This window comes from Equus caballus, chromosome 15, assembly GCF_041296265.1.
Source record: "Equus caballus isolate H_3958 breed thoroughbred chromosome 15, TB-T2T, whole genome shotgun sequence".
NCBI classification, from domain to species: Eukaryota; Metazoa; Chordata; class Mammalia; order Perissodactyla; family Equidae; genus Equus; species Equus caballus.
In genome coordinates this window covers 52,285,125-52,311,689 of record NC_091698.1, presented here as the reverse complement: position 1 = coordinate 52,311,689, position 26,565 = coordinate 52,285,125, and the positions used below count along the sequence as shown (strand labels likewise).

Below are 26,565 nucleotides of genomic sequence, written 5' to 3'. Positions count from 1 at the left end.
TGTCGGAGCTGGACAGATAGGTTTGAACTCTGGCTCTGCCTCTTACTGGCTGTGTGACTTCTGGCAAGTTAGTTAACTTCTCAGTTTCCTCACTGATTATAATAATATTATAGCCAGTGCTCAACAAATATTGACAGCTAGTATTTTTATTATCTCTAAGTATGGGAAATACCATGCTAGAAAAACTCTTGCAACGTGCACAAGTCAGGTACAAAGATATTCATCACAGCAAACTTTGCAATACACAAAAATAGGACAAAAATTTAAATGTTCATAAATTGAGGAGGGGATAAATATAATGTGACATATTCATATAATAGAATCCTATGCAGTAGTTACAAGAACTAGGTCTCTGTGTATTAATTTGGATGAATTTCAAAAACAGAATGTTGAGTGAGCAATCAAGCTTACAGAATGACACCTTCAGGATGATACTATTTATGGAAAAGACACATATGTACAAAAATCAACACTAGAAATTTTACACAGGAACATGTATGTAGGTAATGGATATTTTTTGTACTTGACTTTTGAAGTATTAAATAATTGTGGATAAACAGGAAGTTGCAAAAAGAATAGTATAAAGAGGTCCTATGGATCCTCGATCCAGTTTCCACCAGTGATAATATGTAAGTAGAGTTCAATATCAGAACCAGGAAAGTGACTGATGCAGTCTGCAACCTTATTCAGATAGCACCAGTTTGGGGGTTTTTTTGGTGAGGAACGTTCGCCCTCAGCTAACATCTGCGCCAGTCTTCCTCTATTTTATCTCTGGATGGCTGCCACAGCATGGCTTGATGAGTGATGTAGGTCCATGCCCAGGATGTGAACCCATGAGCCTGGGCCACTGAAGCGGAGCATGCCAAACTTAACCAGCACACCACCAGGCTGGCCCCCTAGATCTCACCGGTTTTCGGTGTTTTTTTTAAAAATGTTTTTTGGTAGGAAGAGTGGCTCTGAGCTAACATCTGTTGCCAATCAACCTCTTTTTTTTTTTTCTCTCCAAAGCCCCAGTTCGTAGTTGTATATCCTAGTTGTAAGTCATTCTAGTTCTATGTGGGATGCCACCACAGCATGGCCTGACGAGCAGTGTGTAGGTCTGTGCCCAGGACCAAAACAGATGAACTCTTGGCTGCTGAAGCAGAGTGTGCAGACTTAACCACTTGGTCACTGGGCTGGCCTCCTCACCAGATTTATGTGTACTCATTTGTGTGTGTGTGTGTGTACTTCTATGCAGTTTCATCACATATGCAGATTTATGTAACCACCACCACAATCCAGATATGGAACTGATTGATCATCACAAACTCTCATGCTAGAATCATACCCATCCTGCTCCCCTACCCCATCCCTGACACCTGGCAACCTCTGATCCATTCTCTACCTCTATAATTTTGACATTTCTAGAATGTTATATAAATGAAATTAAACAGTATATAACCCTTTAAAAATTTTTTTTCACTCAGCATAATTCTCTTGAGATCCATTCAAGTTGTTGTTGAGTATATGGAAAGTTTGTTTCTTTTTGTTGCTGTGTAGTGTTCTACTGTATGGATATACCACACTTTGTTCAGCCATTCACTCACTGAAGGACTTTTGGGTTGTTTCTAGTTTTTAGCCCAAAATAAAACTGCTGTGAACATTTCAGTGTAGGTTTCTGCGTGAATGTATATTTTCATTGCCCTGGAGTAAATGCTCAAGTGTATGACTGTTGGATTGTATGGTAAGTGTATATTTAGTTTTATAGGAAATTGGCAGACCATTTTCCAGACCGAGTGCATCATTTTATGTTCTGACCATCAGTGTATGAGAGATCCAGTTTCTGCATCCTTCCCAGCATTTGGTGCTGTCACTATTTTTTATTTAATCATTCTAATATTCTAATTGGTGTGTATCCATATCTAATTGTGGTTTTAATTTGCATTTCCATAATGACTAATGATGTGGAATATCTTTTCTTGTGTATCTAATGGATATTTTTTTCTTTTTAAGATTGGCACCTGAGCTAACAACTGTTGTCAATCTTTTTTTTTTATTCTTTTCCCCAGAGGCCCCCAGTCTATAGTTGTATATTCTAGTTGTGGGTCCTTCTGCTTGTGCTATGTGGGATGCCGCCTCAGCATGGCTTAGATGAGCGGTGCCATGTCTGCATCCAGGATCCAAACTGGTGAAACCCTAGGTCTCCGGAGCAGAGTGCGCGAACTTAACCGCTCGGCCACAGGGCTGGCCCCTCTAATGGATATTGCTGAAATGATCTTTAAGGATCCACCAAAATGTAAAGTAATATTACTTCTGGGGAAGGTGAGAGGGAACTTGGAAGAATTATGAGCATAAAAAGGGACATGAAGTACATCTGCAATGCTCTGTATTTTAAAATAAGAATGAATTCGTGTGTTATTTATGTAATTAACTATTAATTAAAACCAAAAAGAAACACAGAATAAAAAAAGAGTATTTTATCATAGAAAAAACTCAGACTTCGAATCACACAGACTTGGTTTGAAGTCTGACGTTCCTACCAGCTGTGGGACTTTAGGTAGGTGACTTTAACCTCTCTTAGTCTCAGTTCTCTTACCTGTAAAACAGTGATAATAGCACTCACCCCATAGGATTATTGTCAGATGGTAGTTAAATTAGATAATACATTGAAAGGGCTTAGTATAGTGTGGTAGAACAGAGTTGCTCAATGAATAGTAGCTCCTGTCCCTACTAAGAATGAGACTTTATTATTTTCTTTAGTGTTTATTTAGACCATTGACTCATCTTAATCTCCAGTAAATGGACTAGTATTCATTTGCAGGAATAGTGTCGTGCTGTAACATGCTTTGTGATCTCATTCCATGCTTGCTAAATGAGTAATAGATGACACTTTCAAGCTGTACAAAGTTGACACTAGCAAGTCTCTAGTAAACTCTTTTCCTTGAGGTCCTCAAAATTTATTAAAATATCTGTAATGCTGGGGCCGGTCCCGTGGCCGGGTAGTTAAGTTCGCGCACTCCACCTCGGCAGCCCAGGGTTTTGCTGGTTCGAACCTGGGCACGGACATGGCATCGCTCATCTGGCCAGGCGGAGGCAGCGTCCCACATGCCACAACTAGAACCCACAACTAAAAATACACAACTATGTACTGGGGAGCTTTGGAGAAAAAGGAAAAACAAAACATCTTAAAATATCTGTAATGCTTAACAAAGCCTTTTTCTACATCAATATGATCGTCAGACCAAATTAACAATGGAAAGTGTTCCCTTCCTATAAACCAAGCAGTAAAGAGCAATCATTTATTCTTAAGAATGCCCAAACAGGTTGGAACAGGACTCTGCTTCTCTGTGATGACTTCACATTCCAAGATAAAATCTCATCCAGATATTCAAAATGAAATCCAAGTCCTCTGCAGTGTGTGGTCAGTGAGGGTATCATGTTACCAAAATTATATGTCTGGCCTCCAACATGAGTTAGGCCACCTTAATGTACTCAGGTTTCTCCACCATTGGAGATGACCAGTCTATGGTCAATGACAACATTCTTTTAGGCGCCAACACATTGCTTTTATAATATACAGTGGGAATTCAACTCAAGTATAATGTATCAATAATCCATGTTTACCTGAACAAATATAAAGAAATGAGCACATTTCTAGAAATGTTAACGCAGGTCATGGGGGTGAAAGTGGTGAATCTTCTTCTGATAATTAAGGAGAAAAAGGAAACAAGGGAAGGGGAAAAAGGGAGGAACAAGTATTTGAGGTGAGAATATCTGATCATCTTAACGCTCACCCTAGTTAGAACATCCCCAGGGGAAAAACAAAAGGGAACACGAAGTTCAAGGTCGTAACTGTGATTTGTAAAATAATAACACCTTTTTAAAGTTAAAAGAGTAATGCATTTATTAGGGGCAAAAACCAAACAGAATAGTATAAAATGAGAAAATTTTTTAAAGTCTGGCCAGGATCACAAAACTAAGTCTTCCTAAAGTGAAGACTAGAACCCAGGTCTTGTAATTCATGGTTCAGTGCTCTTTCTGCTAGATTTGTTATTCCATGATATAACTATATTCATTATTCCATCGTCTAACTTCTCTGCACCTCAGGCTACTTACCTTTAAAATAAGGGGGTTATAACAAATCTGAAGGTAGTCATGGGCATCAGAGGGCTATCTTCCATATTCTGCAAAAGAACAGTGATACTGTTATTTCATAATAGTGATACTGATTATCTCAGGGTGTGCCATGACGGCTGCTGGAGCACACCTTAGACAGTCACTCACGTGCTGAGCACGTAGAGTATGTGCTCTGCCTCGCAACAGTTCAGAGCAACAGCCGTAATTCGCATCAACGTGTCCTCAATGGGATCCTCGTGCTGAAAAGATTGGAAACCAGTGGACTAGATGGCTGTGTTGTTTTAGCAGTGGCAGAAAGAGAGTTAAGTCCCCGCTCACTCCTCTTGCTATCTGTAACTTATCTGAACAGCCATAACCAGCAGATGAGTCAGAGTTGGAAGAGGGTTCATGGCTTCATCTAGGAGTTACAGGTAAAGATCTCAGCTGGACTCATAAAGACCACAACGCAGATAAGAAGTAATCCCGGGAAGGCAGGAGAAACAGACCTTAGGCCTCCAGGCCAATGGAAGAGGCAGGGCCTGTGCCTAATCTTAGGTTCCACCTCTATTTTCTTAAACTCACATACTTTTATTTTAGACTTGTTTGTTAAGCTTCCAGGCCTGAAACAGCTTGTGACAAAAGCTCATGCTGTTCCACCCGCTGCCGTTGGGAGATTTGGCCATGAACATATCCCTTTTTAATCTTTCTTTAGAGGTTTAAATTTGCCACTGCCCCCGCAAGCCTTGTGTTTCTTCTCTTCAATAGCAAATTATTAATATCAGGTTTTGATCACAAAGTTGAGATGACAGAGTATCTTATTTAGGTTACAGATATATAAATCCTGAATTTAATGAAATGTTTATTTTATCTAGGTAATCTGAATGATTCTTAAATTGAAACTTTTTCTGTTCTGATCATTTACTTTTCTTTCAGTGATGACAGATCACTTGGAAGTCAGAAGCTTATATTTTCGTGTCAGGCACACTTTTTCCACCTAAATCATGTGAAAAGAGAAACTCAAACCTACTTGGTTAAAAAAACTATTTAGGGGAGCTGGACCCTTATTAAAAAGTCATCTATTAATAGTCAAATTCTGAGAGCAATGACAGCCTCAGGCAACAACATGAATGAATGACTCTTGCAAACATGTTGAGTAAAAGAAATGAAACAACAGAATATATACTGTAATGATTCCATTTCTATAAAGTCAAAAATAGGCAAAATTAATCCATGTTGTTAGAAGCTGGGTAATATTTTCCTCTTGAGTGGAGAGGTCGGGCAGCGACTGAGAGGAGGTGTGGGGATCCTCTGGGGTGCTTGTAATAGTCTAATTCTTGACCTGGGTGTGGTTACATAGCTGTATTCACTTAGTGATGATGTCTTGAGCTATAAAAGTATCATTTGTGCACTCTTCTTCATGTGCATTATACCTCAACAAAATTTATTTTGAATTCTATGCACTTTTTAAACATTAATTTTTAACATCATGGGAAATATATCAAAACATTCCTCCTATTAAAAAAAAGGAATATTTTAGTTGAAGTAAGTCCTTTTTGATCCCCTTCAAATCTTGTATTCTCCCAAAACGGTATCAGTTTATCCTTTTTACATATATTTACATACCTAAGTAAAGACATATAGAAAATATAGTATCATTGTGAGTGTATATTTTAATTTTAAGCTCTGTGCTTTTTAAAAAACTATCTGGATTAATAGACTTTGCGTTGTTTCTTTCAATAATACAGGATATCGGCAAGATCTATCACCAAGAAACCTCTAATAATCTTCACTAAAATGATATATCATTATATAATAGGCCCTATAGATCTAAGCTTTATCATATATATTATGTTGGATATATGTTTACTTTTATATATGTTATATATGTGATATACATTTTATTATAGTGCAGATCTATTATGAAACTTACAATAAAAAATAAAATAAAACAGTTATTATTACCTGTTGATTAGCAAGCCTCAAAGACAGAAAATTAAACTTGTAAATGGAAACCTATAAAAATCAACGGTATGTTGTTGATGTCAGTATCATGGTGGAGTGACTTGTTCCCTTTGTCTCTCCCCTCTAAGTTACAAGCAGCAAGACATCCATCAACCAACAAAGGACTCCCTGCACAGCACACCAGAGCACCCGAGAGATCCAGACATCTATACATCTGAAAGTGGGTAGATTGAAACTCTGGGAGGCAGTGAAATTAGGGGATAAGCCCCATCCCCCTCCCTCAGTGGCGGTGATCCAAATAGTGGATACCCTAGGCAGTGGTGGTGGTACCCTGACCTAAGGCTTCAAAAAGTTGTGCTAGGGGTTGGCCCCGTGGCCGAGTAGTCAAGTTTGCACGCTCTGCTTCAGTGGCCCAGGGTTTCACTGGTTCAAATCCTGGGCATGGACACGGCACCGCTCATCAAGCCACGATGAGGCGGCATCCCACATGCCACAACTAGAAGGACCAACAAGGAAAAATTCACAACTATGTACCAGGGGGCTTTGGGGAGAAAAAGAAAAAATAAAATCTTAAAAAAAAAAAATTTCACTAGTGTTAGAGACAAGAGGATGCAGGAGCAGAGGCATTCATGGCTTAGCCTCTGCCCCTCCCCCAGCAGTGATGGGAGGCACCTGCAACCTGATGCTTCAGGAAACACAGCAGTACCCATGACCCAGCCCCTAATGGTGGCATTCCCGACACCAGCCCTACCAGCAAAGGGGGTTGCATACAAGATGCCAGGCCCCTGGCAGTGGCAGCAACACTTGTGAACCCAGTGCCCCCAGCAGTGGTGTTGCCAGCACCCCCAGATAACCCAGGAGCAGCAGTGCTGGTGGTACACATGGCAGCAGCACCTGAGTCTGTGGAGACCCAGTGGGGGAACATGAGTCCAAGCAAACCCAGAAGCAGCAGAGTGTTTGCAGCCTGGTGACCCCAGTGGTGACACTCATGACTGCAGCAACATTGTAAGCAGCAAGGCACCAGCAACCTGAGAGACACACTGCAGCACAAGGAGGGCACTAACAATGCTTCTGGCAGAGGCAGTGGAGGGCAGAAAGTGCAGCTCTCAAATACAACCAGAAGAAGCTCAGAATCAAAGTAACCAAAGCCTTACCCAAATATGAAAGATGTTTACTACCACAAATGTCCTGGCAAAAGATCAACTCCTCCAGCACCATGAAGAATGACACTAACACAGTAGAGCAGAAAGAAAATGACAACTCTCCAGAAACCAAACTTGAAGTCACAGAAGATTGTGATTTAGCTGACAGAGAATTCAAAATGCCTGTCATGAAGAAACTCAGTGAGGGTCTGATCCCATGACCTAGTAATTAAGTTTGGTGCACTCTGCTTCAGCAGCCCAGGTTCAGTACCTGGGTGTGGACCTACACCACTCATCAGCAGCCATGCTGTGGTGGCGACTCACATACAAAATGAAAGATTGGCACAGATGTTAGCCCGGTGGGGGGGGGGGTCCTCCTCAGGGGGAAAAAAAGAAAAGAAACTCAGTGAGTTACAAGAAAATTCAGAAAGACAGTTCAATGAGCTCAGGAATAAAATGAATACACAGAAGGAATATTTTACCAAAGACATTGAAACTCTAAAAAAGAAAAAAAAAAACAAACAGAAATTCTGGAGATGAAGAACATAATTAATGAGATGAAAAATAAAGTAGAAAGCATTGGAAATAGACCAGACTATATGGAAAAGAGAATTAGCAAACTTGAAGATCGACATCTAGAAATGATTCAGATGGAAGAGGAGAGAGAAATAAGATTTTTTAAAAATGAAGAAATTCTACAAGAAATATCTGAATCATTTAGGAAAAGCAACATAAAGATAATGGGTGTCCAAGAAGGAGAAGCGAGGGAGAAAGGAGCAGAGAGCTTATTTAAAGAAATACTAGCTGAAAACTTCCCAAACCTGGGGAAGGAACTGGATATACAAGTATATGAAACTAATACAACTCCTAATTCTCTCAACGCAAAAAGACCTTGTCCAAGACACGTTATACTAAAACTGTCAAAACTCAATGACAAAGAAAGAATATTAAGGGCAATCAGAGAGAAAACAACTTACAAAGAAACCCCCATCAGGCTATCAGTGGATTTCTCAGCAGAATCTCAACAGGCTAAGAGAGAATGGAATGATATATTCAAAATATTGAAAGACAAATAGTATCAACTAAGAATACTTTATCTAGCAAAGTTATCCTTCAGATATGAAGGAGAAATAAAGGCTTTCCCAGACAAACAAAAGCTGAGGGAGTTCATTGCCACTAGACCTTCCTTACAAGAAATGTTGAAGGGTGCTCTCCTTCAACAAAAAAGCAAAGGTATACAAAGCTTTGAGCAAGGCGATAACAAGACAGACAGAATCAGAAAATTGCAACTCTATATTAGAATACATTAGTAAACACTTAATGGTAACACAAAGCTTAAACAGAAAGAAAGAATAAAAAATAACTGTAACCACTTCAATTTGATAACAAGCTCACAATACAAAAAAGGATAATTTGTGACAACAAAAGCATAGAAAGACAAGAGGAGAAGGATGGAACCTGTGTAGCCTAATAAGATAAGATGCTATCAGCAGAAAAAGAGCTATCTCACTTATAAGATCTTTTATACAAACCTCATGGTAAGCACAAAACAAAAAAATCAGAGCAGAGTCACAAAACAAAACACAAAAGAGGAGACTAGAGTAACGTCAGCATCGTGGCAGAGTGAGCTCTTCCCTTAATCTCTCCCCCTTAAGATACAACAAAAAGGACATTCATAAACCAACAGAGGACATCCACACAAAACAATAGACATCTGAGAGATCCACACAGCCATACATCTGAAGGTGGGGGTGCTCAACCCCCCCAGGAGGCAGTGGAAGGAGGTAAGGGGATTTCCTCTCCCTCCTGTGCAGCAGTGACCCAAGGGTGAGACCTTGCAGCAGCTGGTGCACAGCCATGAAAGGAGAAGGAAGAGAAGGCAGCCTTCCGCAGGAATGCTTGTGCTCTCAGAGTTACCGCCCAGCCTGTGGGAACACCCCACACTGAGGCAGCTAAGCAGTCATGGGGGTGTCTGCACCAAGGTGGGCAGAGAGTGAGTGCAGAGCTGGAGCATGCAGGATCACGCACATGAAAGAAAGCGCCCCCTTCCCCTTGCCTGGCACACCAGCTTTTTCTGATGGACTGAGCAGAATACCCCCGCCAGAGTGACTGTGCATATGCTTGTAAAGCAGCGGTGGCAAGTGGGCAAATGCAGATGGGCCTTGTCAGCATAGCTTCCAAAGCACTGGCACAGCTTCCAGAGACTACAGGGGGGCTCAGAATACACAGCTCCAGCCCCCTCCCCCTACCCCAGTGGCAGCAGGTGAAATCTGCAACTGGATACTACCACTATGGGAGGCACAAATTCACTCCATCAAATGGTATGAAGAGGTATATTAATACTCCAGACCAGAAGGAAAATGACAAGCACCCAGATCAATCCTGAAGGCACAGAAATTTATGCTCTAAATGACAGAGAATTCAAAACAGCTATCATAAAAAAAACTCAATGAGCTACAAGAAAACTCAGAAACACAGTTCAGTGAAATCAGCAATAAAATTAATGAACAGGGGGAATTCTTCACAAAAGAGATTGAAACTGTAAAGAAAAACCAATCAGAAATGTTGGAGATGAAAAACACAATGAATGAGATAAAGAAAAATCTGAAATCCCTGAATAACAGAGTTGATAGTATAGACGGCAAAATTAGCAATTTAGAGGATAGAAATATAGAAATGCTTCAGATGGAAGAGAGAGAACTAAAACTGAAAAGAAATTAATAAATTCTCCAAGAAGTATCTGACTCAATTAGGAATTGGAACATAAGGATTATAGATGTTCCAGAGGGAGAAAGGAGCAGAGAGCTTGTTCAAAGAAATAATAGCTGAGAACTTCCCAATCCTGGGGAAGGAGCTGGAATTACAAGTAAAAGAAGCTAACAGAACTCCTAATCACATTGATGTAAAAAGACCTTCTCCAGGGCATACAACAGTAAAACTCGCAAAAATCAATGACAAATAATATTAAGGTCAGCAAGACAGAAGAAAATAACCTACAAAAGAATGCCTATTAGGATTTCAGCAGATTTCTCAGAAGAAACACTACAGGCTAGGAGAGAGTAGAATGATATATTCAAACTTTTTTTTTCCTGCTTTTTCTCCCCAAATACCCCCCAGTACATAGTTGCATATTTTAGTTGTGGGTCCCTCTAGTTGTGCTATGTGGGATGCTGCCTCAATGTGGCCTGACAAGTGGTGCCATGTCTGCATCCAGGATCCGGACTGGCGAAACCCTGGGCTGCCGAAGCAGAGTGAGTGAACTTAAACACTCGGCCATGGGGCTGGCCCCTCAAACTTTTGAAAGACAAAATCTTTCTGCCAAGAATACTCAATCCAGCTAAAATATCCTTCAGATATGAAGGAGAAATAAAATCATTCCCAGATAAGCAAAAGCTGAGAGAGTTCATCATGACAAGATCTCCTCCCTACAAGAAACGTTCAAGAAGCCCCTCATGCATGAAAAAAAAAACAAAAAACAAAAGAAAGAAAGGAGGTCTGGCCCAGTGGTGCAGCAGTTAAGTGCACACGTACTGCTTCAGCGGCCTAGGGTTTTCCAGTTCAGATCCTAGGTGTGGACAGAGCACTGCTTGGCAAACCATGCTGTGGTAGGCGTCCCACACATAAAGTAGAGAAAGATGGGCACAGATGTTAGCTCAGGGCCAGTCTTCCTCAGCGAAAAGAGGAGGATTGGTGGCAGATGTTAGCTCAGGGCTAATCTTCCTCAAAAAAAAAAAAAAGTTTACAAAGCCTTGAGCAAGGAGATAAATAAGCAGACAAAATGAGAAAACTGCAGCTCTCTATCAGAACAGATTAGCAAACACTTAATTATAACAATAAAGATAAAGGGAAGGAAAGCATCAAAAATAAATAAAATTACTTAATTTTAACCACAAACTCATAAAACAAAACAATAAATAGTGACAACAATAACTTAGTTGGGGAAGAGGAGAGGGATGGAAACTGCTTAGACTAAAGAGATAAGAGGCTATCAGAAAATGGACTATCTCATCTATGAGATCTTTTATACAAACCTCAGTAATCACTAAAAAAAATTTGAACAGAGAAACAAATGATAAATAAATAGAAAACTGAGAAAACCATCATGGAGAACCACCAAACTGAACTGGCAGTCTGAAATACACTAGATGAGAAACAAGGGAAATACAGAACAACTGGAAAACAAGTAATAAAATAGCAGCACTAAGCTCTCATATGTAAATAACCACTCTAAATGTAAATGGATTGAATTCTCCAATCAGAAGATACAGAGTGGCTGGATGGATTAAAAAATAAGACCCAACAATAAGCTGCCTCCAGGAAATATATCTTAGCTCTTAACACCAACACAGGCTCAGAGTGAAGGGATGGAAGAGAATACTCCAGGCTAATGGCAAACAAAAGAAAGCAGGTGTTGCCATACTTAGATCAGACAAAGTAGACTTCAAGATAAAAAAGGCAATGAGAGACAAAGAGGGGCAGTATATAATGATAAAGGGATACTCCACCTAGAGGACATAACACATAAATATATATGCACCTAACACAGGAGCACCAAAGTACATAAAGCAATTATTAACAGACCTAAAGGGAGATATTAATAGCAACACAGTAGTAGTAGCAGACCTTAACACCCACTTACATCAATGGATAGATCATCCAGACAGAAAATCAGTAATGAAATAGTGGAATTAAATGAAAACCTATACCAGATGGACTTAATAGATATATATATATGGAATACTCCATCCAAAAAGAGCAGAATACACATTCTTCTCAAGTGCATCTTTTCTGACCATAACGCTATGAAACTAGAAATCAACTAAAAGAAAAAAGCTGGGAAGGTCACAAATATGTGGAGACTAAACAACATGCTGCTGAACAACTAATGGATCATTGAAGAAATTAAAAGAGAAATAAAAAAATATCTGGAGACAAATGAAAATGAAAATACACCATACCAACTCATATGGGATGCAGCAAAAGCAGTCCTAAGAGGGAAATTTATAGCAATACAGGCCTACCTTAACAAACAAGAAAAATCTCAAATAAGCAATCTTAAACTACACCTAACAGAATTAGAAAAAGAAGAACAAACAAAGCCCAAAGTCAGCAGAAGGAGGGAAACTATAAAAATTAGAGCAGAAATAAATGAAATTGAAACAACAACAACAACAAAACAGTAGAAAGGATCAACAAAACTAAGAGCTGGTTCCTTGAGAAGATAAACAAAATTGACAAACCCTTAGCCAGACTCACTAAGAAAAAAACAGAGAAGCTTCGAATTAATAAAATTAGAAATGAAAGAGAAGAAATTACAATGGATGTCACAGAAATACAAAGGATTATAAGAGAATACTATGAAAAACTATATGCCAACAAATTGGACAATTTAGAATAAATGGATAAATTCTTAGACTCATACAACCTCCCAAAACTGAATCAAGAAGAAACAGAGAATCTGAATAGACCAATCACACGTAAAGAGATTGAAACAGTAATCAAAAGCCTCCCAAAAAATAAAAGTCCAGGACCCGATGACTTCTCTGGAGAATTCTACCAAACATTCAAAGAAGATTTAGTACCTATCCTTCTCAAACTAGTCCAAAAAATTGAAGAAGACAGAACACTTCCTAACACATTTTACAAGGTCAACATCACCCTGATCCCAAAGCCAGACAAGGATAAAACAAAGAAGGAAAATTACAGGCCAATATCACTGATGAACATAGATGCAAAAATCCTCAACAAAATATTGGCAAACCAAATACAACAATACGTTAAAAGGATCATACACCATGATCAAGTGGGGTTTATACCAGGGACGCAGGAATGGGTCAATGTCTACAAATTAATCAATGTGATACACCACATTAACAAAATGAGGAATAAAAACCACATGGTCATCTCAAAAGACACAGAGAAGGCATTTGACAAGATCCAACATCCATTTATAATAAAATCTCTGATAAAATGGGTATAAAAGGAAAGTACCTCAATATAATAAAGGCCATATATGACAAATCCACAGCCAACATTGTACTCAACGGGGAAAAACTGAAAGCCATCTCTCTGATAACAGGAGCAAGACAAAGATGCCCACTCTTGCTGCTCTTATTCAACATAGTACTAGAGGTTTTAGCCAGAGCAATTAGGCAAGAAAAAGAAATAAATGTATCCAAATTGGCAAAGAAGAAGTGAAACTCTTGCTGTTTGCAGATGACATGATTCTATATATAGAAAATCCTAAAGGATCCATTAGAAAACTATTAGAAATAATCAACAACTATAGCAACGTTGCAGGGTACAAAATCAACTTATGAAGATCAGTTGCATTTCTATACTCTAATAACGAACTAACAGAACAAGAACTCAAGAATACAATCCTATTTACAATTGCATCAAAAAGAATAAAATGTCTAGGAATAAATTTAGTCAAGGAGGTGAAAGACCCATACAATGAAAACTATAAGACATTACTGAAAGAAATTGATGATGACATAAAGAAATGGAAAGATATTTCATGCACATGGATTGGAAGAATAAACATAGTTAAAATGTCCATACTACCTAAAGCAATCTACAGATTCAATGTAATCCCAATTGGAATCCCAAAGACATTCTTCATGGAAAAGAACAAAGAATCCTAAAATTCATATGGGGCAGCAAAAGACCCCGAATAGCTAAGCAATCCTGAGAAAAAAGAACAAAGATGCCTGGAGGCATCACAATCTCTGACTTCAAAACATACTACAAAGCTATAGTAACCAAAACAGCATGGTACTGGTACAAAACCAGACACACAGATCAATGAAACAGAATTGAAAGCCCAGAAATAAAACCATGCCTTTGTGGACAGCTAATCTTTGACAAAGGAGCTAATAACATACAATGGAGAAAGGAAAGTCTCTTCAATACATGGTGTTGGGAAAACTGGACAGCCACATGCAAAAGAATGAAAGTAGACCACTATCTTTCACCATGCACAAAAACTAACTCAAAATGGATTAAAGACTTGAAGGTAAGATGTGAAACCATAAAACTCCTAGAAGAAACTATAGGCAGTACACTCTTTAACATTGGTCCTAGCAGCATCTTTTCCAATACCATGTCTACTCAGGCAAGGGAAACAAAAGAAAAAGTACACAAATGGGACTTCATCAGACTAAAGAGCTTCTGCATTCCAGAGGAAATCACTAACAAAATGAAAAGACGACTTATCCATTGGGAGAAAATATTTGCAAATCATATATCCAACAAGCGGTTAATGTCCAAAATATATAAAGAACTCATACAACTCAACAACAAAAAAACAGAACACTCGATGAAAAAATGGGCAGAGGATATGAACATTTTTCTAAAGAAGATATACAGATAGCCAAGAGGCACACGAAACAAGGTTCAACGTCACTAATCATTAGGGAAATGCAAATCAAAACTACAGTGAGATATCACCTCACACCCATCAGAATGGCTATTATTAAAAACACAATAAAGAACAAGTGTTGGAGAGGATGTGGGGGACAGGGAACCCTCATACACTGCTGGTGTGAATGTAAATTGGTGCAATCACTATGGAAAACGGTATGGAGGTTTCTCAAAAAATTAAAAATAGAAATACCATATAATCTAGCTATTCCACTTCTGGGTATTTATCCAAAGAACATGAAAACACTAATTCTAGAAGATATACTCACCCCGATGCTCACTGCAGCATTATTCACAATAGCCAAGTCTTGGAAGCAACCTATGTGTCCATCAATGGATAAATGGATAAAGATGTGGTATATATATACAATGGAATACTACTCAGCCATAAAAAAGACAAAATAGTACCATATGTGACAACATGGATGGAACTTAAGAATATGTTGCTGAATGAAATAAGTCAGACAGAGAAAGACAATTACTGTATACCTTCACTCATATGTGGCAAATAAACAAACAAACACATAAATACAGAGAACAGACTGGTGGTTACCGGGGGGAAGCAGGCAGGAAGAGGACAAAGGGATAAAGGGGCCTATATGTATGGTGATGAACGGAAGCTAGACTTTTGGTGATGAACATGACGTAGTCTATATAGAAGTTGAAATATAGTGACGTACACTTGAAATTTATATAACGTCATAAAGCAATACGACCTTAATAAAATTTTAAAAACCACAAAGTAAAATAAAAAGAATCAACAGTCAGTGGCTGAGTTTAGATAACAAGATATATAATAAAGTTGCAAAAGTTTGTGACAGTGCTGCTGATGAGGTTATGCTAGGATGTCTTCTATATTTTGTCTAGAAGCCTAAGGGAGCTCCCAAATCCTGGATTAAAATTTAATTTAAGCAGGATATACTATGGCTTTGCGATTGATATTGCATAGGGTGATGAAGCCTTGATAAAAAGAAAGAGCAAAACATCAGCCATTGCTGATTTAACCTGAGTGTTCCAGCTGCACTCTAAACACACACACACACACACACGCACACACACACAGGTTAAAAAGTCAAATGGTTTAACAAAGCTTATAATAATGAACATCTGACCCCTGTCCCACCCTCTTTACTCTCAATTTCTGCTTCCCCAAGGCAACTACCTTCAGCTCTTTCTGTAGTTTCTTCTGATATTTAACTCCATATTTCTGAACATGTTTTTTCAGCTATTTATTGATCTTTTTCGGTTTAGACATCTACTATTAACCATCTACTATGAAAGATCATTTAACTCTCTTACAACTCCTTCCCCACCCACATATACTTTCCTCCCCCTCATCCTCCTAACATCAACATATCAGGATATTTGAATAGATCGTTATTTAATATTTACATTCATACTGAGCCATGTAGTATATATAATGACATTTCCTTTGCATTACAATTTTTTTAACTTTTTATTAAGATTATGATAGTTTACAACCTTGTGAAAATTCAGTTGTACCTTATTGTTAGTCCTGTTGTAGGTGCACCACTTCACCCTTTGTGCCCTCCCCTCACCCCTCCTTTCCCCTGGTAACCACCAATCAGTTCTCTTTGTCCATATGTTTAACTTCCACCTATGAGTGGAGTCATACAGAGATTGTCTTTCTCCATCTGGCTTATTTCACTTAACATAATATACTCAAGGTCCATCCATGTTGCTGTGAATGGGACTATTTTATCTGTTTTTATGACTGAGTAGTATTCCATTGCATATATATATATATACATATATATATATATACCATATCTTCTTTACCCAGTCATCACTTGATGGGCACTTAGGTTGCTTCCACGTCTTGGCTATTGTAAATAATGCTGCGATGAACATAGGGGTGCATGGGACTTTTGGAATTGCTGATTTCAAGTTCTTTGGATAGATACCCAGTAGTGAGATGGCTGGGTCATAAGGTATTTCTATTTTTAATTTTTTGAGAAATCTCCATACTGTTTCCATAGTGGCTGCACCAGTTTGCATTCCCACCAACAGGGTATGAGGGTTCCTTTTTCTCCACAACCTCTCCAACATTTGTCACTTTTCTTTTGTTTATTTTTGCCATTCTAACAGGTGTAAGGTTATATCTTAGAGTAGTTTGGATTTGCATTTCCCTAATGATTAGTGATGATGAGCATCTTTTCATGTGTCTATTGGCCATCCGTATATCTTCTTTGGAGAAATGTCTGTCATGTCCCCTGCCCATTTTTTGATCAGGTTGTTTGATTTTTTGTTGTTGAGCTGTGTGAATTCTCTATATATTATGGAGATTAACCCTTTGTCAGATATATGACTTGTAAATATTTTTTCCCAACTAGTGAGTTTTTTTTTTTTTGTTTTTTTTTTTTAAAGATTTTATTTTTTCCTTTTTCTCCCCAAAGCCCCCCGGTACATAGTTGTGTATTCTTCGTTGTGGGTTCCTCTAGCTGTGGCATGTGGGACGCCACCTCAGCGTGGTCTGACGAGCAGTGCCATGTCCGCGCCCAGGATTCGAACCGACGAAACACTGGGCCGCCTGCAGCGGAGCGCGTGAACTTAACCACTCGGCCACGGGGCCAGCCCCCTAGTGAGTTGTTTTTTTGTTTCAATCCTGTTTTCCTTTGCCTTGAAGAAGGTCTTTAGTCTGATGAAGTCCCGTTTGTTTACTCTTTCTCGTGTCCAAAAAGATCCTATTGATACTGATGTCAAAGAGTGTACTGCCTATATTCTCTTCTAGGAGACTTATTCTTTCAGGTCTAATCTTTCGGTCTTTGGTCCATTTTGAGTTTATTTTTGTGAATGGTGAAAAAGAATGGTCAATTTTCATTCTTTTACATGTGGCTGTCCAGTTTTCCCAGCACCATTTGTTGAAGAGACTTTCTTTTCTCCATTGTAGGCCCTCAGCTCCTTTGTCGAAGATTAGCTGTCCATAGATATGTGGTTTTATTTTTGGGCTTTCAGTTCTGTTCCATTGATCTGTGCACCTGTTTTTGTACCAGTACAATGCTGTTTTGATTACCGTAGCTTTGTAGTATTTGCATTACAATTTTAAATTTTTCCTGGAATTAATCATTGCTTCATTTTTCCTATAAGAAGCTATTACTAATTCACCACCGAATTTTCCACTAGAAATATATATCTTTCCGTCTTAAAATACATCAGAAAATCTATTGTGCTTATGTGTGGGTGTGCATGCATGTGTGTGTATACGTGTGACAGAGCGAGGGAGAAAAAGAGATTGATTTCCTTCCTACAGTACTCTGCCCTGCTTTGGACCCTAGACTGATGCATAGCTGATCCTTGGGATTTTTGTCCCACCATCATTCATGCAATTCTTACCTCTCTCTTTCTTGAATCCCTGGTCTCCTAGTTCCCATGATTTCATATTTATTGAATAAGTCTCTCATTTTCCAGGAGTACATTCTTCAGTAACTTTCTGAGAAATGGAGCATGTCTAGAAAACTGTTTCTCAATTCTCGGAAATAATCTTGTATTATTTCTCAAATAATTTTTTCCCTCCATATTCTGTCCTTTCTTTCTGGAAATTCTATTATTCTGATATTGAACTTCCTGACCTGATCCTCTAATTTTTAAGTCTTTTCTCTCTTTTTCCATTTTGTTGTTTTTTCACTCTACTTTCTGGAAAACTTCTTGAACTTTGTATTCTAACTGTGAACGAAACTGGGACCCTCTCTCTGGTCCAAAAGGCAGATCTAGCAAGTGAACTGCATAAACTTACAGTCAGTACAATAAAAATCCATGCTGTTCTGTGAAGCAGCCACGTGGCCCTCATAGCCTGTGTCTAAATGACGCCAACAGGATGAATCAGCAACAGAAAGAGATAATGGGTATGTTACGCTCACATTTCCCAGATGCATTTCTTAGAGATTAAGGAAAAAAGTGATGACCCTGGTCCTTGCCTCCCTCCACACATAGATAACACCTTCACTCCAAGCCTTGTTTGATGTATGACCAAAAAGTTCTTGTTACCCTTGAAGCAGATGACTATTAGACGTGTAAGCTCTTTCCTGCACATACACTGCGTTGTTAAAAAGTATATAAACTACACTCAGATCCGTAGATGTCGAAGCAGTTTCTCAGAATACTCTGTTGCGCTGTTTCCTGGGATTTGATTTCCTCACTTTGATTATCAAAGAAACTCCTTTAATTAACCTTTACTCACTCTTTATTTCAATGGAAACAAAACTTGATACCTTTCTATTGAATTTTTTCTTCTATCATATTTAAAATTTTCTTATCCCTCTGAGGATATGAAGATATTAATGACTCTTTTTAAAAAGTTTTCTTCTGTTTCTATCATTGTCACTGTTTTGATCTTTGTCTCACGCGTTAGAGATTTTCCTCGAGTATCTGATGATCCTAGGCTGTCCAATGATATTTAAGAGTGAACACTAAAAACCTGATTGGAAGCTGTGTGTGTTGAGTGTTGTTGACTAGTGGTTGTTATTGCAGTGTGCTCTAGCAAAGATTTGACTATTTTTGTTAGGGGAACCCCAGCTGTCAGTATCTGTAAGTCTTGTCTCTAGATAGGTTTTGTTTGTTTTCCCCAAGAGAGGAAAGAGAGTGGGGGAAGGGGGAGCAGTGAGTAGATGGAGGTGGAAAAGTCGTTACCAGCTTATTGGCTACCCCGTAGGAAAGAGGCTGGGTGTCTCACCCTTTTGGATATAGACTTCCCATTAATCTCCCTGTTTTCCTCAGCTGTGCCAGTCCCTGAGAACAGAGACTCTTTGCCTTTAACTCATGCTAAAGTAAAGCCACTCCATTCCATGACAGAAGGGGGCCGGCAGGCCAGAGTTTCATCTGGCTACAAGGGCTGAAGGAGGGTATTTAGGAGTGCAACTGATTTCTAACATATTTTCAATCAATTCCTTTTCAGGTTTCTGCCTCATGAATAGGTTTATTTCATTTTTCCCATGTCAACCTCAGGCATTAAGTTTTTAGCTTTCTAAGCTTTGCTTAGTAACTCATTCCTCCACCTGCTCTCTAGTGTACAAATATTTGTTGATATCATTCTTTTATCTCTTTTCCACATCTCTTTAGCTTGTTGGTTTTATGGTTAATAGACAAACAAACAAAAGATTTTGTGTCATTTTATTGGAATTAGGGAGAGAGTGGAGAAAAACTGTCATGCTTAACTGATGTCCTTACCATGTCTCCAAGTCTAGTTTTAAAACAAAACCCTCTACAACTGCTCAAAACCTTCCAAAGGTGTGCCACTGTGACTGGAATAAAATCTAATCTTTTTACTGTGGTCCTGGAAGCCCTACATGTATGATTCGTCCCTTTATTCACTATGCTCCAGTCACATCGGCCTTCTGTTCCTTCAGTCAACACACCAAGCTCATTTTCCTTCTTTCCTTCCTTTCCTCCCTCCTTCCTTCCTCTCTTTCTTTCTGCCATACGGTCTTTGTACCTTCAGTTCCCTTCACCTGTAAAGATCTTCTCCCAGGTTATTCACATAGGTGGGACCCTCTCATAATTTAAGGCAAAGATTGCTAGGTATTCCCCAATATCTCTTCTCTTTTCTTCCCTGGAAATAGAACTTCCAATTTTTGGCTTGGAATGTGGCCATCCAGACTGCATTTTCCAGCTTCTCTGATAGCTAGATATGGCTAGGCAAGTTCTGGCCAGTGAGGCGGAACTGGAAATAGTATATGCAACTCTCAAGAAGAGTCCTTAAAAGGAAGACGCTTCCCCTTCTTCACATCTCCATACCCCTACCCCACTCCCTCCTTCCTGGCATGTGGAAATGATAGCCGTAGCACAAACCATCAGATACCGTGAATGAGCTCATTAGGGGAAGCAAACAGTATTTTTAAAAAATTCCTCCTTCCATGGGGGAGCAACAAGACACAGGAGGCTAGATCCCTGTTGCTGTGGAGCGTTATTCAGCTCTAGAACGCTCATTCATGTAGCAGAGAAATAAACACGAATTTTTAAAGCCATTTTTATTCTAGGTTCTGTCACAGCAATGTCTAATCCTAATGGACACGAATGCTCTGGTTACATGCTGTCTCCTCAGAGGGGTATCCCCCATCCCAAGTCATTATCCATTAATTTCCTTATAACACTTCTTGTTAGCTAAATTTATCATGTTTTTAAGTTCACTTGCTTAGCGTTCATCTCTCCCAGTAGAATGTAAGCTTCATGGAGGCCCCAGGATGGGACATGGCATATGGTGGGTTCCAAACATATTTGTTGAGTGAATAATGACGCGGGTCGGGTCTGAGCCCTACTGGTACAAGGGAAGCAGGGAGCAATCTCTAGGCTCTCTCTGCATGGGATAGTTCCTCAGTTCTCTCTGCTCACAGCCTACACTCATGTGTCCATTTTCTGATCACTCATTCAGTTTCCCAAGTGTTGGAAACTAGAAAATGAGGCCTCTGAAGAGAAGACTCAAACCACTCCTAGGTACATACCCAAGAGAAATGAAAACATATATCCACAGGCTTGTATATGAAAGTTCATAGCAGCATTACTCATAATAGGCAAAAAGTGAAAACAATCCAAATGTCCGTCAATTTGTGAAGGAGTAAACTATGTGGTATATCCATACAATGGAACAGTATTTGGCAAAATACATTTCTCTTGGGTATGTACCTAGGAGTGGTATTGGTGGGTATGGTAGCTTTATGTTTTACTTTTTGAAAAACTGCCAAACTATTTCCCAAAGTGGCTGCCTCATTGTACATTCCCACCAGCAATGTATGAGTTCCAGTTTCTCCACATCTTCACCAAAATGTGTTATTTCCTGTCTTTTTTGATTATAGCCATTCTAATGAGTATGAAGTGTCTCATTATGGTTTTAATTTGCATTTCCCTAGTGATTAGTGATGTTGAGCATCTTTTCATGTGCTTATTAGCCATTCATAAATCTTCTTTGGTAAAATGTCTATTCAGATATTTTGCCTACTTTTAAATTAGGTAATTTGTCTCATTATTATTATGTGTTCTTAATTTATTCTGGGTACAAGTCCTTTGTTGGATACACGATTTGCAAATATTTTCTTCAAGTCTGTGGCTTATCTTTTTGTTTTCTTAATACATAAATTAAGTTTTAAATTTCTACTAAGTCCAATTTATCAATTTTTTTAATGGATCATGATTAAATGATTTGTGTCATAACTAAGCATGCTTTGCTTAACATCAAAAGATTTTTCTGGGGCCGGCCTGGTGGCGCTGCGGTTAAGTTCACACATTCCGCTTCTTGGCGGCCCAGGGTTTGCCGGTTCAGATCCCGGGTGTGGACATGGCACTGCTTGGCACGCCATGCTGTGGTAGGTGTCCCACATATAAAGTAGAGGAAGATGGGCACGATGTTAGCTCAGGGACAGGCTTCCTCAGCAAAAAGAGGAGGACTGGCAGTAGTTAGCTCAGGGCTAATCTTCCTTGGGAAAAAAAAAAAAAAAGATTTTTCTGTTTTCTTCCAGAATTTATAGTTTTAGCTCTTTTACATTTAGGCCTATGATCCATTTGAATTAATCTTTGTGTATGGTGTGAAGTAAGGGTCAAAGTTCTTCTTTTTCCCCACATACATGGATATCTAATTGTCCCAGCACTGTTTGTTAAAAAGATTACCCTTTTCCCATTGAATTGTTTTAGCCTATTTGTTGAAAATCAATTGACCATAAATGTAAGGGTGTATTTTTAGGTTATCTTTTCCATTCCATTGATCTACATGTCTATCTTTATACCAATACCACACTGTCTTCATTACTGTAGCTTTACAGTAAGTTCTGAAACCAGGTAGTAGAAGCCCACCACCTTTGCTTTTCTTTTTCAAAATTGTTTTGGCTATTCTGGTTCCTTTGCATTTCCATATGAATTTTAGGATCAAACTTGTCACTTTCTAAAAAGAAAGGCTGCTGGAATTTTGATAGAGATTACACTGAATGTATAGGTAAATTTGGAAGGAACTATATCATCTTAACAATAAGTGTTAAATCCATGAACATGGTATGCTTATTTACCTACATCTTCTTTGATTTCTCTCAGCAATGTTTTATAGTTTTTAGTGTATAGGTCTTATATTACTTTCACTAAATTTATTCAGATTTTTCTGATGTTCTTGTGAAGGGAATTGTTTTCCTAATTTCATTTTGAGATTGTTCACTGATGGCATATATAAATATATTGATTTCTCTATGTAGATCTTATACCCCACGACCTTGCTAGACTTAATTTTTTTTTTAAAGCCCCCATTTCTTATGCATAAAATGGGGAATATCTACCTGGCAAGACTTTTTGTGGAGTAATAGACAAAAAATCTCAACCAAAGGCTGGAAATGAAAACCCCCCCCGAGAAAAATTCAATTGTCTAAAATGGGGGGGGGGTCTAAATATTTTGAGGAAAGTGAAATGACCAGGATTCACGTGGTGTAAAGGCAGGAACCAGTCATCAATGGTATTATACGTGAATTTGCATAATCCAAGGGATTTGCTGCATTTTCATTAGTACAGTGAATAGATGTTCATTGATATTTTCTGTCATCTGCATGTATGGTTTTTATAATCAGAAGAAAATAACAAATGTGGGCTGGCCCTGTGGCCTAGTGGTTAAGTTCGCACACTCCTGCTTCGGTGGCCCAGGGTTTCACCAGTTCGGATCCTGGGCGTGGACATGGCACCGCTCACCAGGCCATGTTGAGGCGGCATCTCACATGCCACAGCTAGAAGGACCCACAAATAAAAATACACAACTATGTACTGGGGGGGGGGTTGGGGAGAAAAAGCAGAAGAAAAAAAAAGATTGGCAACAGTTGTTAGCTCAGATGCCAGTCTTTAAAAAAAATTAAAAAAATAAAAATAAGAAAAGAAAATAACAAACGCTATTTCTTAAAAAAGTAAAAATTAGTAATCCATTTAATTTCACAAAGAGGAAAAGTAAAAGGACATGGAAATGCTTGAGTTCAATTGCTGTGACCAGTTAAATGTCCTTCCGGGAAAACTGCACAGAGCTAGGCACTGGGGCCACAAAAGTAAGATATGGAATTTACGAACTAATGCACTGTCCAGCAGGCTTCTGAAGTACCCCAACCACTAGTGAAGCAGTCCCGAGCCTCCTTCCCATCCTAACTTCTCAAACTTCCAACTACCGTGATGGCAGCTTTACTTTCATCTATTTTATCTGTTGGGGCTCCAAATAAGATTAAATTTGAATATGGCATTCTATGCCTTTATAAAGATTTGAAAACCACTGGTTTAATACAAAAACAAAGTGAAAACTGAGAAGCAGCCTAGTATTATAACACTGAAATGGGGGGTTCATGATCCAAGTTTTATTCTAGTCATTGTACATGTACAGCCATGTGGAAGGCACAATTCTAGTTCTCACTTCTCAAAAATGATGGCATTTTTTTCTAGATGAATTTTAATGTAACTCATCCGATAAATATTTGTTGAGTATAATAAGTACATGGTAAAGTAATAGCAAAGAAAGAGTAAAGAGCATCTTGAGGGTTATCAGCAAAGTCTTCATAGCTCTGACAACTGGGTCTTAGAGGATGAGTAGAAGTCTCCCAATGGATTAAAAAGGATAAAGCAGGGGCGTTATAGATGGAACCGCACATTTAAAAGTATGGAATAATAAATAGCTACCACTGAATGGATGCTTACCTTAGGCACAGAACTTTATCCTCACAATCACCCACGGAAGTAGAGGTTATTATCCCCATGCACAGACAAGGGTATGCCCGAATCACGAGACTCTTGAGTAGCAGGGCCAGATTTGAAACTGGGGTTGTCTGATTTCAAAGCTCAGGCTCTGGGTTCAAAGAGGTACATATACTTAAGAAGTATGAAGCAACATGGTGCTGCTGGAAGAGGGAAGTGGTGAGCCATGAGGCTGGAAATGTAGGCACCCACTCTCATTCACTGGACTAAGGGCAATTTGGGCAAAGAACGGTTGGGCTGGAATTGGAGGTATCGGCATAAACATGATTTCAAATATGTGTGTGGGGGTGTATCCATTCCAGCTCTGTCCACTGAAAAGGCCTAGAAGCAAAGGCACACCAAGCCATGTTGAATGGTGGGACCTCCATTCAAATACCTCCAGGTTTGCTTCCCCTCCCGGCTGGTTTCTCCGCCACATTCCACTGCCATCTCGCGACAGACCCAGCGTCCTTCACCTGCCTGCGCCTTCTGCAGCCGAGTGAGCGGCGCCCTCAACTCCAGAGACGCCTCGGGGAGGAGGAGAACCGTCCAGGTCGGCTGCCATCAACGCCCAGCGACAACCGGGAAACTAGGAGCCGAAAAGGTAAACCCGGGTGGCGGCTCGGGCGACCGCGGGGCGGCAACCGGAACCGGGGATGTGGGCGGGGTCCCGGCGCTCCTCCGTTTCTTATTGGAGCTCACCGCTGCCAGTCTCGGCCTCCTCCCGCCCGTCCCCACTTCTTCCGCACAGGCTTTCAGTTAAATGGCGGGCGGGGCCAGGCGGCGACTTCCGGTTGCGGGAAGAAAGTTGGGACGAAGGAGGGGCCGCGAGGAGGGAGGAGGAGGAAGAGGAAAGGGCCGGGCGGCGGTGGCTGTAGGTTGTTGGGCGGCAGCGGCGGCTCTCTTCCCGGCGGACGATGGACAGCCAGGGCAGGAAGGTGGTGGTGTGCGACAACGGCACTGGGGTAAGCGCCCAGCGGGGAGGCCGCGGCGGCCGCGGGCCCGGGCAGGGATGTGCGGGGGCCGCGCGGGCCCTCGGCGCCCGAGGCTGCACCCCTTGGCCTCGGACCGGCGGGACGAAGGGGCGCGGGGCAGCGCTTCCCGCCTCCCTGGGCGTGGGCAGCCAGCGGGCCAGGGCCGGCCCCGGTCTCTCGGAGCCTGCCCCTCCGCTGCCTTCCGGGTCAGGGCGGCGGGCGAGGCCGGCGGCGGATGGGCATCTCACCTGCGCCCGGCAGGGCCGGCTCCGCGCTCCAGGGGGCCAATTAGGCTAAAGGGCTGCAGGGGTAACAGGCTGGGTGTGTGTCTTCGGAGAAGGGCTCCGTTCCCCGGGGTCTCCGGGGTGTAGAAAGGAGAAAGACCTAGAGGCCTTCCTCTTCCTGTATCGCTGAAGATAGCGAACGGGAGGCAGGAAACGGGTTTAGAGAAAAAAAAGGGAAGTGCTGTCATGCAACGAGCCTCGGCCTTTTCTCAGTGTTTGAGGTTTTCCCTTTTTTGAGGGAAGGGGAGGCCAGATCGGCAGCACATCATTTAATTTTTCTTCTGCACGCTGGGAATTTGGCCCAGGTGCAGCCCTGCAGAGACCAACATGTTCCGTTGAATGATCTTGGGAGATCCAGGACCCCTCAAGGCCCAAGGGTTAATTCCGCTGACTTTGGGGGAAGGTAATCAGTTTTGGTTCCCTCGCCCTTCCTTTTTCTCCCTTAGGTACAGATAATGTTAGTTTTTAAGGTTCTAAAATGCAAATAATTGTAAAAATCTGAGTAAAACACTCTTTTGGAAATGATTTGAAAGTTATTTCAAACGCCCACTCCTTTTTAAAAAAATCTATTTTGGGCAGCAAAGTCAGCAAGTTAGAAGACAGAAATGTTACTTATTTTGGATGAGTCCTGTAATGAGCATTTCCCCTATGTTACAGTGATGTCCAACCATTCTGGAGTTGCATATTTTGTGACTATTTTCCTCTTCCTTCCGTGAATGTGACATAGGAGTTAAAATATATTTTACTTGAACTTTAAAACACTTTGGAAACTGGATTGTTGAGGGGAAAAAAAGAGCTAATATTCACTACCATAGTACTTCCCTTGATTGAATTTGTTACAGACTTTTACAATCAATAATTATACTAGCTTTATCTGATCTGAGTTAAAAATGGATGAGAGTAAGAAGAAAAGAGTGTTATCGCATAATGGGACATCCCTACAAAATAGAATACTTTGGGGGGGAAAAAAGAGGCAGATCCACTGCTATTGAAACA

General features: G+C 40.1%; 2 protein-coding genes across 9 annotated transcripts in view; one reads left to right on the top strand and one right to left on the bottom strand.

Moving 5' to 3' along the window:
* RAB1A (RAB1A, member RAS oncogene family) overlaps positions 1 to 25,062 on the bottom strand; it is a 126,847-nt gene extending 101,785 nt beyond the window's left edge. For 2 of the 6 annotated variants that reach the window (XM_070236318.1, XM_070236320.1), the window contains exons 1-3: positions 24,709 to 25,062; positions 24,276 to 24,423; positions 4,096 to 4,163 (exon numbers count right to left, since the gene is read on the bottom strand). The gene's annotated coding sequence lies outside the window, so the exon portion shown is untranslated. The remainder of the gene's footprint in view (positions 1 to 4,095; positions 4,164 to 24,275; positions 24,424 to 24,708) is intronic. The other 4 variants (XM_070236319.1, XM_001493297.6, XM_070236322.1 and 1 more) reach the window with 3 other exon arrangements.
* Positions 25,063 to 25,096: 34 nt separating this feature from the next.
* The window catches only part of ACTR2 (actin related protein 2), a 32,566-nt gene continuing 31,097 nt past the window's right edge, over positions 25,097 to 26,565 (top strand). Inside the window, exon 1 of one of the 3 annotated variants that reach the window (XM_001494389.7) lies at positions 25,097 to 25,276. In XM_001494389.7, coding sequence (XP_001494439.2) covers positions 25,229 to 25,276 — 48 coding nt within the window. In that variant the 5' untranslated portion in view covers positions 25,097 to 25,228. Of the gene's footprint in view, positions 25,277 to 25,426; positions 25,973 to 26,565 lie in introns of those variants that run through there. The other 2 variants (XM_003362986.5, XM_070236317.1) reach the window with 2 other exon arrangements.